Source organism: Phocoena phocoena, chromosome 1, assembly GCF_963924675.1.
Source record: "Phocoena phocoena chromosome 1, mPhoPho1.1, whole genome shotgun sequence".
Classification (NCBI taxonomy): domain Eukaryota; kingdom Metazoa; phylum Chordata; class Mammalia; order Artiodactyla; family Phocoenidae; genus Phocoena; species Phocoena phocoena.
This window is the reverse complement of record NC_089219.1, coordinates 83,466,494-83,483,782: the sequence shown is the minus strand read 5'-3', so window position 1 is coordinate 83,483,782 and position 17,289 is coordinate 83,466,494. Positions and strand designations below refer to the sequence as shown.

Here is a 17,289-nt window from a genome sequence, read left to right as displayed (position 1 = left end):
ATTAATGTTGATGGGATAATCAATTTATTAGTATATCCCAAAACAAAATTCTAAAAATTAAAATACTCAGTGAAAATGTCATAGAACTTACTACTAATAATACTACTAATAATAAGTGTTACAAATTGGTATTTATAGAGACAAATGGAGATCCATGCAATGTAACTGCTCACAAAAATATAATTTGCATATATATATAAAATATACATACATATATACACACATATCCACCCACAATACATATACATACACACACCCACAATGGGCCACATGATCAGTCAGCTCTCCCATCACTTTTCTCTCTTCAAGCTACCATGAAATACTTTATTCAGAGTATACCATGACATCTTATGAGGCCTTCACTTGGCGTAAACACATAATCTACATGTCAGCCCTATGTTCTTTTATCAGTTCGTGACAAAGTAATACACTACTCAGTTGCTCTACGTCTTTTTCATGATTTCAAACCAAAGCTTCGTTATAAGATTTCAGTTACTTAGAAATTCTATGAAAACACCTTTCACCCATAATTATCACTACAAAAGAAAATTTTAATAGCAAAATAATTCAGTATGAATACTAAGGTTGAAGATGATTTTCTTAGTTTTACATTACTACACTTCAGCCTGATGTAGGTTCTAATGCAGCAGATTTGTCTACCATACATGTGGTCTCTTTCGATGATCACTTAAGCAACAATTCAAACACAAATACGGGCACAAAAATCTGCAATACTATGGTAGTCATTCAGATGATCCAGAATGTGCTTATACTAATTTATTTATAATTTATCACCAAGATGAAAACACAGAGTTAGAAAATTCTCAAAGAACTTTAGGACCCTGAAGAATGAATCATTAGATCCATCATCTCTAGGCCCTAGAGATACTACATTAGAACATCTCGGTCAAAACCATGATATCAGCTATCACCCATTCTCTAACGACTCCCCAAATCTCTAGCTCCCTCGTCTTTCCTAAGCTCCTGACTTGAATAATCTATTTTTTTAAATAAGGTATCTGTACCTGGATCTACTGAAATCATTTTAAACTCAACATGCATTGTATGTCTGAACTTACCTTTCCACCCCAAATCTACCCTTCCACCTTCTCATTCTGAGCTGGGCCCTAACTCAGTGAATGTACCTTCTTCTATCCAATCACCTAAGCCACAAACTTGGGAATTATTCTTAGATATTCTCCCTTTCTCATACTCTCCCTATCCAATCTCTCTCCATGCTCTCCTTTTCCTCTGTTGCAACGACTTCAGTTCAGGCTATCAAAATTTCTCATGTAAACTAACAATTTTCTCACCTGCTTTCTAAGTAGGTTCCTTATCATTTCTATTGTCCCCCAATTCAAGTCCTTAGCCATATCAAATATAGCTGTGTGTGTGTGTTTGTGTGTGTGGGCACACATGTGCACACACACAACCAAGGTCAATCAGGGCCCAAAATGATAAAGACCTGAACAAAGGTGGTGGCTACAGAAATGGAAAGATGAAACAAAATTGCTAGAAATAACAGGGTGAGGGAATAGATAAGAGCTAAGACCTAACTGAATATGGAAATGAGAGGAGAAGAGCAAAGACTTAAAGAACTATGTAAAGATACAGGAGGTATTAGAAACCTTCCGCTCCAAACTTATGCCCTGAAAGGCAAAGATCATTTTTCCTCAGGTCTCACAAACAGTTTGCACCCTAAGCGACCCGAGGACAGTCATTCCATTTACCATAATAAAGAATAACAGTAGAAGCATTCAGGGAAATAATAATTGGACTCATTATAAATATGTTAAATTTCAGGTTCCAATAAGATAACTATATGGAATTGTCCAGGAGATTTTTTTTTTTAAGTTTAGATTTGAAGTTCAAGAGTGGAGATGTTGATTTGAAAGGAATTAACATGACAATACTGTGAATATACAATGATATAACTCCTTTGGGAAACAAAAATATGAAGTCTGAAATGTGAGTCTTATACCTGTTTATTAAGCTACTGTACTAAAAATTTTAGTATGTGCTCTTAAGAAACTTGGTTTAAGTTGTTCCCTGACTGATACTGCTCCCAGGTACTTTAACAAGTAAACTTTCCTCTTAAAATGAAAGTATGTTTACTATAAGCCTCAAAATTATTCCTACAAGTAATTTTAAATAAAATGTCTAGACCATAATCGAAAATAACCAAGCACACAGGAAACTACACTCCATAACCAAGAACCAGTAGAAATGACAGAAAACAGGAGCAGACCCAAAAAGATTTCAGATGTTGGAATTACCAAACATACCTTATAAAACAATGCAGACTATATTTAAAGAAATAAACAGATAAAATAAAACAAAGATATCTACCAAGATAAGAAAATAATAAAAAGCTACACAGACTTAAGAAAACCAAATGGGATTCTTAAAATTAAAAATACAATTAAAATTAAATATTTAATCAATAGGTTTAATAGATTTCACACAGCTGAAGAGAAAATTAATAATCTAGCAGCTAAGTCAGAATTGACTATACAGAGTATAGCAAGGAGAAAACAAAAAGACAGCAAACAAAGAAATAAGAGACAGTGGTTACAAAAAGACTATCTCAGTTGGTGTCCAGGAAGAATAAAGAAAGAAAACGAGGCATAGGTAATGGCCGAGAATATTCCAAAATGGAAGAAACACACCAATCCACAAAAATTAAAAGGCCCAGTGAATTCTAAGGAAGACAGATAAAAAATAAATCCACACCTAACCAAATCATAGTGAGCTTCAGAAAACCAAAGACAAACATAAATCCTTAAAGGCCTCTATGGGAGCAAAAAAGAATGATTACCTTCAAAGCAGCAACAGTTACAAACTAACAGTTGACTTCTCAACATTAATAATGGAAACCATAATATGGTGGAATCAAATCTTCAATGTACAAAAAGAAAATTACTGCCAATCTAGAATTAAACATTCAGGAAAAAAGACACTTACATGAATGAAGGCAAATAAAGACATTCCCTGGCAATATGGAGAGGGTTCATCATCAGCAGACTTGTACTAAAGAAATTTATAAAGGACATATTATGGGGGAGAGGAGGGTTGATCTCAGTTGAAAGGTATAGATTGCAAGACGGAATGGAAAGCAAAGAATGTGGTAAATATATAACTCTAAGTAAATATTATATAAAACAATAATAATAATGTCTTATAGTACTAAAAAAAAAAACCCACAACAAATGCATCTAAATAAGGAGGAAAAGTTAATGGGGTCACTGCTCTGAAGTCCTTTTACTGCCTGGGAGAATTATGAAGTATTTCTTATTGATTAATATTTAGACTTGAAAAGGTAAACAGATGGCAAAATTTCTAGGGTAACCAGTAAAAATTTTTTTAAAAACTTATATAGAGAATAACTTCCAAACAACTAAAAGAGGTAAAAATAAAATGAGGGAAAAAATCAATACTCTAACCACAAAGCAATTATGCTGGTAATTAACAGCAAAAAGAAAAATACAAGAAAAATTCCCAAATGTTTTGAAATTCTGGTATATTAAATACTGAGTCAAATTCCTAAAAAGGAGGAATCTTTTTTCCCACCCTTGAATCTGGGCCAGGCTTGTGACTTGCTCTAGCCAACAGAATGGGTGGAAGCCTTTCTGCTTTCGCCCAGGCTTCTTGGAATGCTGACCTGAGACCACCATGTAAGAAACTGGTATAGCCTACTGAATGATATAATCACTTAGATGAAAATCAAGGCATCCCAGCCACCAGCCAGCACCAACTACCAGATATGAACCTTCCAGTGCAGCCAATCCTCTACTGGGTTCCTCATAAGGGAACCCAAACAAAACAAGCAAAGGAACAACCCAGCCATCCATAGAAATAAGGGGGAAAAATAACTGTTGGGGTGGTTTGTTATACAACAATAGGTAACTGACATAAATAAAGAGATTCGCTTTGGTTTGTGAAAAGTCATGGGTCAAAGAAATTTTTAAAATATTTGAAACGAATGATATACATATCAAATGATATGTTTACAACATAAGAGTTTACATATCAAAAAAACTGTGGGATGCAACTAAACAGTGCTTAGAGAACTTTATAACCTTAAACGAATACATTAGAAAAGATGGAAAATTCATCATCTATGTGAACATTAGAAAAAGAACAAAATTAACTGAAGTACAAAGAATAAAATACAGATAAAAGCAAATAAAAATGAAATAAAAGACACTCAACAGAGGTAAAGCAAAACTGAAAGTCAGATTTTTAAAAAAACTGACACATGTTACAAACTCATGGCAAGACTGATCAAAAAATAAAGGGCACTATAACCAATTTTAGAAATTAATCTATAAATTAGATGAAATCCTCATCAAAATCCCAAAATGCTCATTCTAAAATTTAGATAGAAATAAAACCAATGCAAGAGTTGATACCTGAGGCACATTTCATATTTTTATAAGATTCACTGCATTCATAAAGGTTCCTCCAAAGCATCTATAAGAGAGCATTAACTACTTATTTACAAGTAGTGAATCATTAGGTTCATAATGACACTTAAGAAGAATTCATTGGTCACCTCCAGAGAATAACAAGAAACTGATGTATAATAAAGAAGCAAACATCCATCCTGCCTTTCCTAACTGAACTGTACCACTGGGGAACCAAATAGATGACGAAAACTTCCTTTTTACAGAAGCATTCCACCTTATAAATGAAGTAATAACCGAATTCAAATATCACCATTTTGTAAGACCTAATAAACTCATTATTCTAGGTATCAAATATCAGTGGCTGCTCAAATCACAAAAAGAAACCACCAGACATTATACACCTTGTGACAGAGAGTATACCACATCAACACCTAGGAAGCATTCTTGTCCAAAAAATAAAAACAAAATCTAAACTTTAGATCCAACTAGCAATTTACAGGAAATAGAGAATGAAGAAAAATTATACAACTGGCGTAATCCAAATTACAGAATATGTATAGGTGAAAACACCTGCTTGCTTCAACAAATAAACTATAACAAAGGGGAAAGAGAAATGGCATGCAGACTCATAGATTAAGAGAGACTTGAACAAAAAATCCCACAAACACATCTGAATTATAGTGCTTAGGAGCGCACCTTTGGGTGATAAAATTATAAAGAAATGCAAAAATGTAATTACTATAGAAGTCAGGACAGTACAGGGAAGGGGCATGTGGCTTCTGGGTAGATGGCAAAGATATTTCTTGACCTGGGCGGCAGTTACAAAAACAGTCATTAATTTATATACGTGTTTTATGCACTTTTCTATATTTGCTGTATAATATACAATAAAAATGTTTAAAAAATCTTAAGAGTATTTCACCATGACTATATTTTAAAAGTAATATACTACAATAAAACTGTTAATCTAACAATTAACATAACTTTGAATTTAACATAAGACTTTTTCTTAGCCCCTGAATGATTCTTGACTGTTCTTTTGAATCTGAAACCGAGTTCCCTTACTGAGTTTATGATTACTCTCTCTATCCAATTCTTTATTCCCTTTTTTGTCCCCTCTGACCTCAATCCTGCGCTAACTGAACACTAATCAACCGGAGTCAGATGACGAAGACTGCTACTGTCGATAACATCGTTAATGCACTAAAATTGCTATTATATATATCATCATTAACATACAAACCCAGGTTGTTTCTCCAGGGCAAGAGGAGCTAATGGACCCCAAGCCATGGACCACCTGGTCTGAGCCTCATAAACCGGAACATCCCGACTCCCGAAACTATGACGAAGAAATGTCACAAGATGATGATTAGTCCCAGCTTTCGTTCTTCCCCTTAAAAAAAAAAAATCCCTAACTCAAAGACCAAGATGGAGTGGATCTGAAGCTTGTCTCTCTCTCTTGCTTGGCGCCGTGCAATAAACCCTTACTTTGCTGAAAACACCTGCTGTCAAGAGTTTGGCTTTCTGTCCAGGGGCGCATGAGGCCTTGCTTGGTTACAAACCTAAGTATATCTGAAGGATCTATAAAAATGTTTTATTCTGTCTTTTACCCTCCACATGGCTAATTCACACGTAAGAACTCTTATAATCAGGTATCATTTTTACCTTTCTGATTACTCACCGATAAAATAAAGATAATAAAACAACTATCTCAAACGACTGTTGTCAGGAATAAATGCAAAATATTTAGAACCTATAATATGGCAAGTGCTCAATAAATAGTTAATAGTAAGGTTACCAGCTTCACGTCTTTGCAGTCCCTTCTTCTCAAATCGTAACTCCACTAACGCCATGCCTTTGCTCATGCTACTTTCTCTACCTAGAATGCCTTTTACGCCTTATCTCTTAAGATCAGGCACAAAAGTGAAACCTCCCCAGGTAACAACCAAAACAATCAAACATTCCCAATTCAGTGCTCCCTCCCACAGAATTATTATTAGACCACAGGTCTAGTCATACTGACTTGTACGACTTTTCTATATATTTGTATTTCCACAAGACAGGGGTTAGAAATAATGTTCATCAATTTGGTATCTCAATGCCTAGCTTAGAGACATACAAGAAGCAGTCAATAGAATGTACTGGATAAACACTGTATTTCCTTCCACATTGAAAGTTTCTTCACTGAAGTAAGGGGAAGTAGCTATTTTGTTGAGCCGGTGATAAAATACAGAGAGAAATGTATTCACTCATCAATAGTTAAATTGGAAATTATCTGATACGTTAAAAATGGGATCATTTCGGGCTTCCCTGGTGGCGCAGTGGTTGAGAGTCCGCCTGCCGATGCAGGGGACGCGGGTTCGTGCCCCGGTCCGGGAAGATCCCACATGCCGCGGAGCGGCTGGGCCCGTGAGCCATGGCCGCTGAGCCTGCGCGTCCGGAGCCTGTGCTCCGCAACGAGAGAGGCCACAGCAGTGAGAGGCCCGCCTACCGCAAAAAAAAAAAAAAAAGAAAAAAAAAAATGGGATCATTTCATTGATTCTGTCCTACACTTGCCTCCCCCAGTGCCTCCACTGTTTTACTAAACACATCTTGGGCATTAGTGCAGGGGAAAGAAAATGAATACCATAGTTGAAAACACCTTAAATCTAATTTCCTGATGCAACAAAATTGTACCACAGGTAAATGGAGAATAATATTTTAAATAAAATATACCAGGAGTTTCTTTTTTTAACTAGAAATTTGGTGTGAAATGTCCAGACACAGGATTCCCTCTTTTAATAGTCTGTGGGTTTCTTAACAGCAAAAATCTTGCCTAATTTAATTTTTAATCTTCCCAAGTACCCAATACAAAACTAAAATGAAATGGGTTCTGTCTTCTCTCACTCCAGGATCCATCTAGGAAACAGACCTACTCTCATTCACTACTGTGTGTTCTCAGCACCTAGCACTAAATGTTGAATGAAGGTACAGACTTGTATCATACCCCCCAACGCTCGAGAATAGGACCTTTTTTTCATCTCTATAAACCCAGCATCTGACATGTAGCAAGCACGAGATGTTTTGTGAGTTAGTGCATGATCTTTGGGTCCCTTTCTCTGAGTGGTTCATTGATTCCCATGCCACCCTACTTCCTCCAGTCCTTGCTCTGGAATGAGGAAAAGATCTGATTCTACCTCAACTTAACTTAAGTTAACCTCTAAGATATAATGAAGAAAGAATGACAGTAACACTGAATATGGAGTCAGAAGATTGAGTTTGATGTAAATTACCAAGAAGCATTTTTATAAGCAAATTAAAAACATGCACAGTAAAACGGAAATGTAACAATATGCCAATACCATATTAATCAAAGCTAAGATGCGTCGGCTGTAAATTGCATCCTAATTTCAGAGAAGCTGAAATGTAAGAACGTCCTACTCACTAAAGTATGATAAATTTATAGGACCATACTTTTTCCTTCTGAGGAGACATTATGTGTCTCATTGCTTACTTCATAGGTTTATGAAAGTGTAAATGTTTTAAATAGCGACATGCAGCGACCTACAGACACAGTATGCTGATTAAATAACCAAATTATGATTTACCTAGAGAAGCTGCCTCATTCCACATAGTACATTTATTTTTAATGCCAACAGATAACTACTGGCACTAAATTAATGCCAGTAACTTCTTAAGCAGAGAGTAAATCATACAACCCATGTTTATGTCTATTATTATGGTACCATTACAGTGGTATGTGAGATTGTTATGTCTATTCACAGATACCAAATTAGCTGAATGCTTTGATGAGCTTTATTTTCAATTTTATACTTTATTAATTTAATTGCAATCATTCAGGACTGCTAATTAGCCAAACAACAAATGCATGTTTTTTTTTTAAAAAACACCTTTACCTCACTCACTAGTTTTATCTAACAAGGCTTCAAACTATCTTAATATGCATAATAGTTCCCAATGAAGAGCGCAACCATCAGTTATCCACACCATTTTATCCTAATGCTTATGGAAGGCTATATTCTTAAAAGAGATGCCTACAACAAAAGTTATTTCCTCATAAAAAGAATGTTATGATAAAAGCCATATTCTTAAGCAAGGGCCTTATGTCTAATTTTTTGTAGAAATGACTACAAATGTCATTTATAAAAACTCTAACATTCTGTAAAAGAAATCACTCCAAAAAAAATAACAATAGGGAAATACAGTACCCATTTTGCATAAAATTTAATTTGCCATATATAACTCTAAAGAAAATTATAAAGAGCGCCTATCTTTCTTCTTCATAACTCCAGTTTAGGGAATTCCCTGGGAGTCCAATGGTTAGGACTGACTCCATGCTTCCACTGCAGTGGGCATGGGCTCAATCCCTGGTCAGGGAACTAAGATCCTGCAAGCTGCGTGGTGAGGCCAATAAAATAATAATAATAATAATTCCAGTTTATATTTTATTGCAACAGATTAGAAGGTGGTGATATTCATCATCCATGACCGAAAAAGGAAGACCATTTCCCCACTGACTCCACAGCAGAAACATCACAGAGGAGGAAGGATTCTGACTGGCCCAGTATGGATCAAATGCCTAGCTGTACCGTCACAGTGCCAAATATCACCAGAAGGAAAGGTGTGAAAAGGTACCAGGTAAGTTAAAGATGAGAACCAATACAACCCCCAAAAGGTATCATTTAAAAGAAAGGTTATAGTGACCTAAATACATTGTTCTATACTTAGCCCTGTCCAATAACTTATTGACAAAATATACAGAAAGAATACTAATTAAATGTGCAGGATCTACTGTATAGCACAGGGAACTCTACTCAATGTCTGAGGTGACCTAAATGGGAAGGAAACCCAAAAAAGAGGGGATATATGTATATGTATAGCTGATTCGCTTTGCTATACAGTAGAAACTAACACAACATTGTAAAGCAACTATACTCCAATAAATTTTTTTTTAATGTGCATGATGAAAAAAAATTTAGGAGAAAGTGATGTGCCCAAACAAAGATAAGTTGTAAATACCTACACCCAGGTTTAAAAAAAAAAAAAAAATCAAACACAGCAAGCTAAGAAGGGGAAAGGAAGGGAAAACAATTGTGCAAGCTAAAATATGAGTGAAGAATACTGACTGTCACAAAAATGAATGTAACCTCACCTATTTTAAATAAAGTTTTGGATTTACAAAGCAGGTAACAGCCCACTCCACTCTGTCAGTCAGACCACACTTAGAATAATGAATTCAGTTTCAGACCTCCCTTTAAGGGGTGGAGAAATAGAGTATCATATTCAGGAAGCAACAACTGAAAAAACACAGAGGACTGAAACCATGTCACATAAAAGTAACTTAAATACTTTCCAACTCTGAATGAGTCTATCAACTTGAAAGGTTTCTTTAGGGAGATTTTCGTGGGCATATTTGAGGAAATTTTTATGAAGGCTCAATAGTTACTGAGTACATAACAAGGGAATGTTTTGCTGTCCTTTGGCAAGCACAGGGAAAGCTAAAGCTATCTTCTATTTACTGAGCTTTGTTCCAGCTACTGAGTTAGGACATTTTCTCATTTGATCCTCACAACTACTGATTAAGTAAATACTATTAGCCCTGTTCTACAGATGAGAAAACTGAGGCTGAAAGAGGCTGAGTAAATTGACCAAGATCACAGGTCTAACAGATGGCTGAATAAAAACCTGAACCCATATCTAACACCAAAGACCATGTTTTATACTATGCTGAGTGCCTCCATAATAAAGACAGGTTTCTGCATATAAAAATATGCATTCTTGGAAATTAAAATAATCCTGAAACATTATTTTACATCTCTAAAGTAGTTCCCCCTCCAAAAAAATTCAAACATCCCTTAATGATGATTAGAGAATTATATTAGCACTCATTCATAGTATTCTATGGCACAATTCTTAAAAAGTAATATGTGGAATTTGTGTAGCTCCAGAACGTTTATGTTTTCCTTTTCCACAAAAACTAAAGAAAGCTTATAACCTTCATTCATTAATCCTAATTCTGGCAATTTATTCCAAGGAAATAATTCAGCAGAGACAGAAATGTTCACTCACAAACACACACAGTATTATCTGTAAAAATTACAGAAGCAATCTAGATACCAAATATTTAAGGGTAAAATAAATTATGATATAGTCACACAAAGGAGTATTTATGTATTTCTTTTAAAACATAGTAATGAGGTTCATGTAGAAACACAGGAATGATGTCTATGCTTTAAATAAAAATAGCAAACCATGTATATAACTGTGTAAAAATATAGGCATATAAATAGTAAAAGGTAATAAAAATAAAACAGTATGTGTGTTATGGTGATGACATTATGCATGGTTTTTTAATAGATCTTTATTGGAGTATAACTGCTTCACAATACTGTGTTAGTGTCTGTTGTACACCAAAGTACATGATTTTTAATTTCTTAAAATTGTCTTTAATGTTTCTACTCTATTGTTAACTGTCAAAAGCAGGTTCTAAAATAATGATACTATTTTTATAAATTTCTAAGACTTGCTTTACCCATGCATATAGAAGGGGCCCGGCTCCTAAAGAGCTCATAATATACTTCAGGAGACAACATTTACATGTGTAGCAAGAAAAAAATTGTTATTTAAAACAAACAGAAACCACAGCTCTAAGAAAAATGGGAGGGAAAACAGCGAGGATGTATGGGGAAAGAGAATTCCAGGCAGGGGAACAGCAACTGCAAAAGCCCTAAAATGGAATGCCTGGCCAATGATGCTAATGTACCCAAAGCTGAGAAGTTTAACTATAATAATTAAAAAGTCGGTACCCAGTTACCCCAGCATACCACAGACAGCTGCACAGTTCTGAGAACAGGACCTGCGTCAGTTGGTTTCTGTATAGAGCTGCTTTTCCTGGCAAATCCTTTAAGGCCTTCTTTACCTATAGCTGCTTAAGCATCTCCTTTTTATTCTGAGGATCCATATGGCGATGAACCCTACAATATCCACTCATGGTTCAACCTAAGGGTCTCATGCAACTCCAGCCCCTCACCTGACACACGCCTGTACTTTGCAGAACATTCAGTGGGCCTGTGAAACTGAGAAAAGTGAAGCCAGCCCCTTCTAAAGCTTGATGTGAAAGGGGCAGATCTCAAGAAGGAAAGCTGAATTCAGTATGCAGGAAAGCTGTAGGGAGGTTAGTGGGGACAGAGTACAGGGAGTAGAAGCTAGAGATATGGAAACATCCAAGGGGTACAGAAAAGACCCAGCAACAGGCCACAGGGCTGAGGCTCAGGGGAAAACAGACAACAAATTTCCAACAGTGGGAATGTACAAGAAACTTGTAAATAAAAGAACTTCCCCATTTTAAGCTGCTCCCTGTGTTGCAATATAATCCCTGCCACTACTCCCAAATTTTCAGTAAAGCTCTACTACAAATACTGCTTTGTGACTGATGCTTTGAAGGAATCAAGGCAGATACCAAAATGACAGGCTCAAGAGACAACATACAAGTGGGTTCTAAAATAGAGCAGAAGCATAGAAGTAAGGCATGACTAAGAGAAACACAAGCTCCCTGAAACTCTCCAAAAATATTTGGTTATTTCCTACCATCTATAGATTGGGGATTTGAAAAAGGACGAAGGAGGACCCCATAAGCTGGTGGGCATGGCTACACTCCGATGGCTAACAACTAGATCATACCCAGTCAAACAATTAATAGATGAAAAAAGAAAAGCACCTAAATACATGGTTCATAAGATTAAAAAGGGGTTGTTTAAAATTACTTCATGGAAAAGGTGACCTTGACGTAACCCTTAAAGGATAAGAGTTGAAGAACAGAGGATACAGGAAGAGATATTCCAGGTATGGCTAATATCATGAATAAGGCTCCAAAGCCAGGAATGAGTGTGGCCTGTTCAGAAAACAGTGCAGAAACTGGCCTATTTGGAACAGAGAGTAGTCACTGGCAGGCAATGGAATAAAAGATTAGCCAGGTAAGGTGAGACCAGATAAAGGAAGGTTCTGAAATCCAGGAAGAGAAATCTGAACTTTGACAAGCATTCATGGGAAGAGAAAGAAAACTGCTTTGTTCTGTTTTTGTTCTTTGTTTGGTTTTATTAAGATCATAAAATAGTTTGGCAATGTAGACTGGTCTCTTCCCTGCCTTCTAATACTGGCCCACTGATTTCCTACCCCTCCCTACCCCCCCCCCCCCCCCCCGTTCCTGTTATATAATCTCAGGTACACAACTATCACTTCTCTGAAGATAATGCCTTTACTCATGTTTGAACTAGTACCCCATCTCCAACTGCCTGTCAGACAATTACCCTTAAAAATTCTTCAAATGGGCTTCCCTGGTGGCGCAGTGGTTGAGCGTCTGCCTGCCGATGCAGGGGACGTGGGTTCGTGCCCCGGTCCGGGAAGATCCCACATGCCGCGGAGCGGCTGGGCCCGTGAGCCATGGCCGCTGAGCCTGCGTGTCCAGAGCCTGTGCTCCGCAACGGGAGAGGCCACAACAGTGAGAGGCCCGCGTACAGCAAAAAAAAAAAATTCTTCAACTATCCTACATCATTTGTCCACCCTATAAATACTTACTGAATGTCTATCCTATGACATGTGCAAACTAGGAATTTAAAGATGACTCAGTCCATGTCCTCCAGAAACTCACAGTCTGATGCAGGTAGAAGCCAAGAAAATAAACTACCATACAGAGTGGTAACTAGAGTAGGGGAATGCTTAGAGCAGCCTGAGAGCAGAGGACAACAACATCAGTTTGGAGATCAGGAAAAGGCAGGAAAGTGCTAACTGAACTGAGTCTTGAAGGAAAATAAACATCAGAGGGTGGGAAGAAGTGGTGGGGATGACAGTGATTACAATAAGACCGCAACGGCTGGGCAGAGCCTGTCCTCCCAGAGTGTGTTAATTCCATATGGCTGGCTGAGTCGAAGTAGCAAAGGACCAGATCATGAACATCATTCACTCATGCTAAGAATTTTGTATTTTAGAATAGCTGAAAGATTTTAATGAAGAAATAACATGATTATATTTGTGTTTGGACTGAAAGAGTACCACCAAGCTTCTTCCTCCCATAAAATGCAACAAAAATCTGATAAGGGCTGCTACTGACTTTCAATTTATCTCATTATTCATTCCTACCCTCTTTCTAGGCTTAGCTCACATCCTTCATAAAACCTTCCCTAACTCTTCCCAAACACATTAATCTCTTCTTTCTCAGAATTTTTAATATATGACTGTCTGCACTGTCATCATCTTACATTTTTAACTAATTCACACTTAAAGATGCCATATTTTTTTTAATGTATGTGTAACACATACACGCACACACACACACACCTCTCCATCCCATAGCACCTAGTAATACAACATTCTGAAACAGATACCTCCTTTGAACTGAAATACATGGTCTCCTTTATCCATGAGTAAGAAGATTCCACTATTCCCCATATAAATAACAAACAAAATAAGATGTATGATTAAGCAAAACTAGGGTGAAAAAGGTTAGTACGGTGGTCATGTAGAATGAATACAAGAGAACTTTCTGGGGAGATGAAAATGTTCTAATTTATGAAAGGGATGTGTTATACTATTGTATCCATTTATTTTAAAAATGTACAAGATGTGTACAGCTCAATATATATAAATTTTACCTAAAAATCAGGGGCGGGGAGCAAGGAGCTATAAGAAACAAGAATGGTAAAATGTTAATGGTACTTCTTGTGTGAAGTGTACAGGAGGTCCATTATACTATTCTGCTTACTTTGAATATGTGTGAAATTTTCCATAATAAAAAGTAAATTTCACCCAGTCAAATCATATGTAACTAAAAAATTATTCAGAACATTAAATTACTCATTCTCCCAATGTCTGGAATAAAATGACACTGTAACTTTTAAAGTGATTTTATTATCTTGATTAACTATCTGGTTCTAAGGAATATCTTCTAAGACACATCTACTGTCAATAGCATAGACAAATAAAGGTCAAGCACTTACAGGTTCCTTCATTAGGCACCAGATAGTAAAATTAATTCGCCCTGTTACCACAGTCACCCGAAAAGCCAGTAAAATATAAAGTTAGAATTTTCTCATCTTCAAACTATGATGCCAAAGATAGCAACTGAAAGATATCCAAATGATTATGGAAGTATATTATCTACAAAGATAGATTTGACACCATTCTTAATGGTTTTATAGTAATGCAACCATTTTACCTCAGTAATTTAAACATCACGCTTATCTGCTCATAATTTGCACTCTCCTCCCACAAACTAACATGTAAAATAAAGATTTTCCTCACTACTGCCAGTGCAAAAGGTTAACAACAAACTTTTGTTCAGTTAATTAACTGCTGCATAATTTAATCCCCCAAAAAGTTTACAAAGTTTCTCAAGAAGAGGTTTGTAAAGCATTTTATATAATAATGAACACTTAAATTATTTAATAAAACTGATTGCATTATACCATCTTGCTATCATTGCTACTATTTCCCATTAGATTATGTTTCAAATTTCCCTCGCTCAATAATCTATGGCCTTATTAATCAGTAACTACTTTAGCTGTGACTGGAAGGGACTTGAAAAGAGCTTCTGGGCTGCTGATAATATTTTTATCTGGGTGCAGATGACGGTGATGATTACATGAGTGAGTTCTATTTGTGAAAACTCTTCAAGCTCTACACTTACGTTTATTTTTCTACAACTATGTAATACTCCAATAAAACAAAGTTTTTAATTAAAAAAATCATAAAAGCAAGCCAGAGCTGTTAGGGCTGTCCTCAAATCCCCCTCTCCCATACTAAAACACCTGTTCTATGCGCTAAAACACTTGTCTGTAAAAATGTAATTCAAAGTTATTTTATAGCATTCAGCATTTTCTACTGGCATATTCCCAGATAACAAATAATTTCCATTCATTTGCAACTGGGAGATCAGAAAGCACACAATCTAACAGAAAATTTTGTTTATATTTTCCAGAATAAATCATTTTAAAAGCAAACTGAAGAGAGGAAAAGTGAATAGGTACTGTACTGTCCTGACAAAGAAGCAAATCATTTTCAACTTTGTTAAGCAGATTTAGGCAGGAAAAGAAAGACCACTGCTTTAGACTAATACGATAAAGAAGCCAGGGGAAGGTTAGTAAGAACTTCATGGGAAGGAAGGCCACTTGTCAGTGTTTTAGTCCAAAATCTACTACTAATAAGATATACTAGGCAAGTCAAAACAGACGGCAACAGTACCTGCCCAAAGAAAGTAAGTAAAATGGATGAAAGCACTATGCTAAGATTTAATATGAAATATCCAATAGTAGCAAGAATGCGTTGGAAGTAGCCTTTTCTCATTCATTTGCTGAAGGAAAGTGACTCCCAGCAAATAAAAAATTATGTCTTGTAACGCCACAACAGTAACTCAATTCTCTCTCTTCCTTCTCTAATCTTATAATCTCCCAAAGTTAAATTTAAACATTAAAATTCTCGAGGGAGAAGCAGCGGAATATAATCAAAAGGGATCTGGACCCTTATCTAGAACACACTTTCACGTTCCACCTGCGAGTCAGGGAAACGAACCTTGCCCTCCAAATACCTCGGAACCGATTCAGCTTTTCCGATGAAATGCTAGGGCGTTCACTGGCCAACTCGAAGGGGACACCACTTTAGAAAGCAACTTTGCCAAATGGACCCAGGATAGTTCACACAAACCATCCTCGCGACTTTCAACAGCAACCACTAAGGTATCGTGCCAAACCTCACTCATCCAATGACTTAGACAACAGCCTCCAGTCTGGTGAGTCCAATCCCCTTCCTCAAATCACACATACACGTCCACAAAGCAAATCCACGGTCTGTCAGGAAATGAGATGGCAAAACAAGAATACACCCATAAAGTTGATGCAAAAAGGAGGAGGTGGTGCTGATGCAAGAAAGGGGAGGACATCAGGGGCGACGGCCTCGGGGCAGAGGCACGGGTTTGCTAGCGAGCGCAGGAAAAAGATTCGCACACCCGGGGGCAGAGTGAGCAGCCGGACAGGCCGGCGGAGCGCAGGGAGCACGGGGGACGCCCGCATCGCGGGGACACCGGACATCCTGACATTGGAGCCTGGCAGCGGCCGCAGCCGGCCCCCTCTCCGCTTGACCCCGCTGGGCAAAGGCACTCGTCCGCCAGGCGAAGAAGAGAGCGCGGGGAGCTCACGTTCGGGCCCGGGAAGGCGGCGCGGCCACGGGCCTTCTTACCCGTGCAGGCCGAGGGCGCGGCGCCGCTTGTGGAGCAGGCAGAGCAGCAGGAACGCGGCCCCCGCCAGCGAGGAGTTTCGCACGGTCAGGTACTTGCTGAAGGCCGCCATGGCACAGCCTTTGCTAGCGAGACGGGGACAGGCACGGGGACGCGGCGGCGACTACCGTAGTGCAGGAAGCGCGGGGGAGACTGGGAGGAGAGGAGCGCGCTGGGGGCGGGCAGTGCCGGCCGCGCAGGACCGCCCTCTGGCGCGCGCCGCCGCACCGGCCGCGCGCCGGAGCCCACCTCGGACTTTGGCTCGTGGGGAGCGCGCGCGGGCGCCACGGAGGCCGGAAAGGTCCCGGGACGGGCTCTGCGCACGCGTGGACCCTCGCAGGGTCTCTGGGAACGCGGGCTCGGAGACGGCCCTGGGCCTCCCTCTGCTGCTCCTGGCTACTGCTGGGTCAGTGTGTCGCCCCTGGCTCACCCCTACCCCCCACCTCCGCGCGCACACACGCGCAGGCTTTCACACGAACTGGAAAAGCGGGCCTGGCCTGCGCCGGGGGCTTCGTGGGGCCTGCCACTCCACCTCCAGGATGGGCCGTTACCACCCTCTTAAAGGAGCCAGGAAGAAGGGAAACGGCTCCGTCGCAGAGCATTTACACAAAACTGAGG

At 38.4% G+C, this 17,289-nt stretch overlaps 1 protein-coding gene across 3 annotated transcripts in view; it reads right to left on the bottom strand.

The window, feature by feature from the left end:
- ABCD3 (ATP binding cassette subfamily D member 3) overlaps window positions 1-16,812 on the bottom strand; it is an 82,626-nt gene extending 65,814 nt beyond the window's left edge. For 2 of the 3 annotated variants that reach the window (XM_065873629.1, XM_065873631.1), the window contains exon 1: window positions 16,635-16,744. In XM_065873629.1, the coding sequence (XP_065729701.1) occupies window positions 16,635-16,744 (110 nt within the window). Of the gene's footprint in view, window positions 1-16,634 lie in introns of all 3 variants that reach the window. The other variant, XM_065873630.1, reaches the window with a different exon arrangement.
- Between the last annotated feature and the right edge of the window lie 477 nt (window positions 16,813-17,289).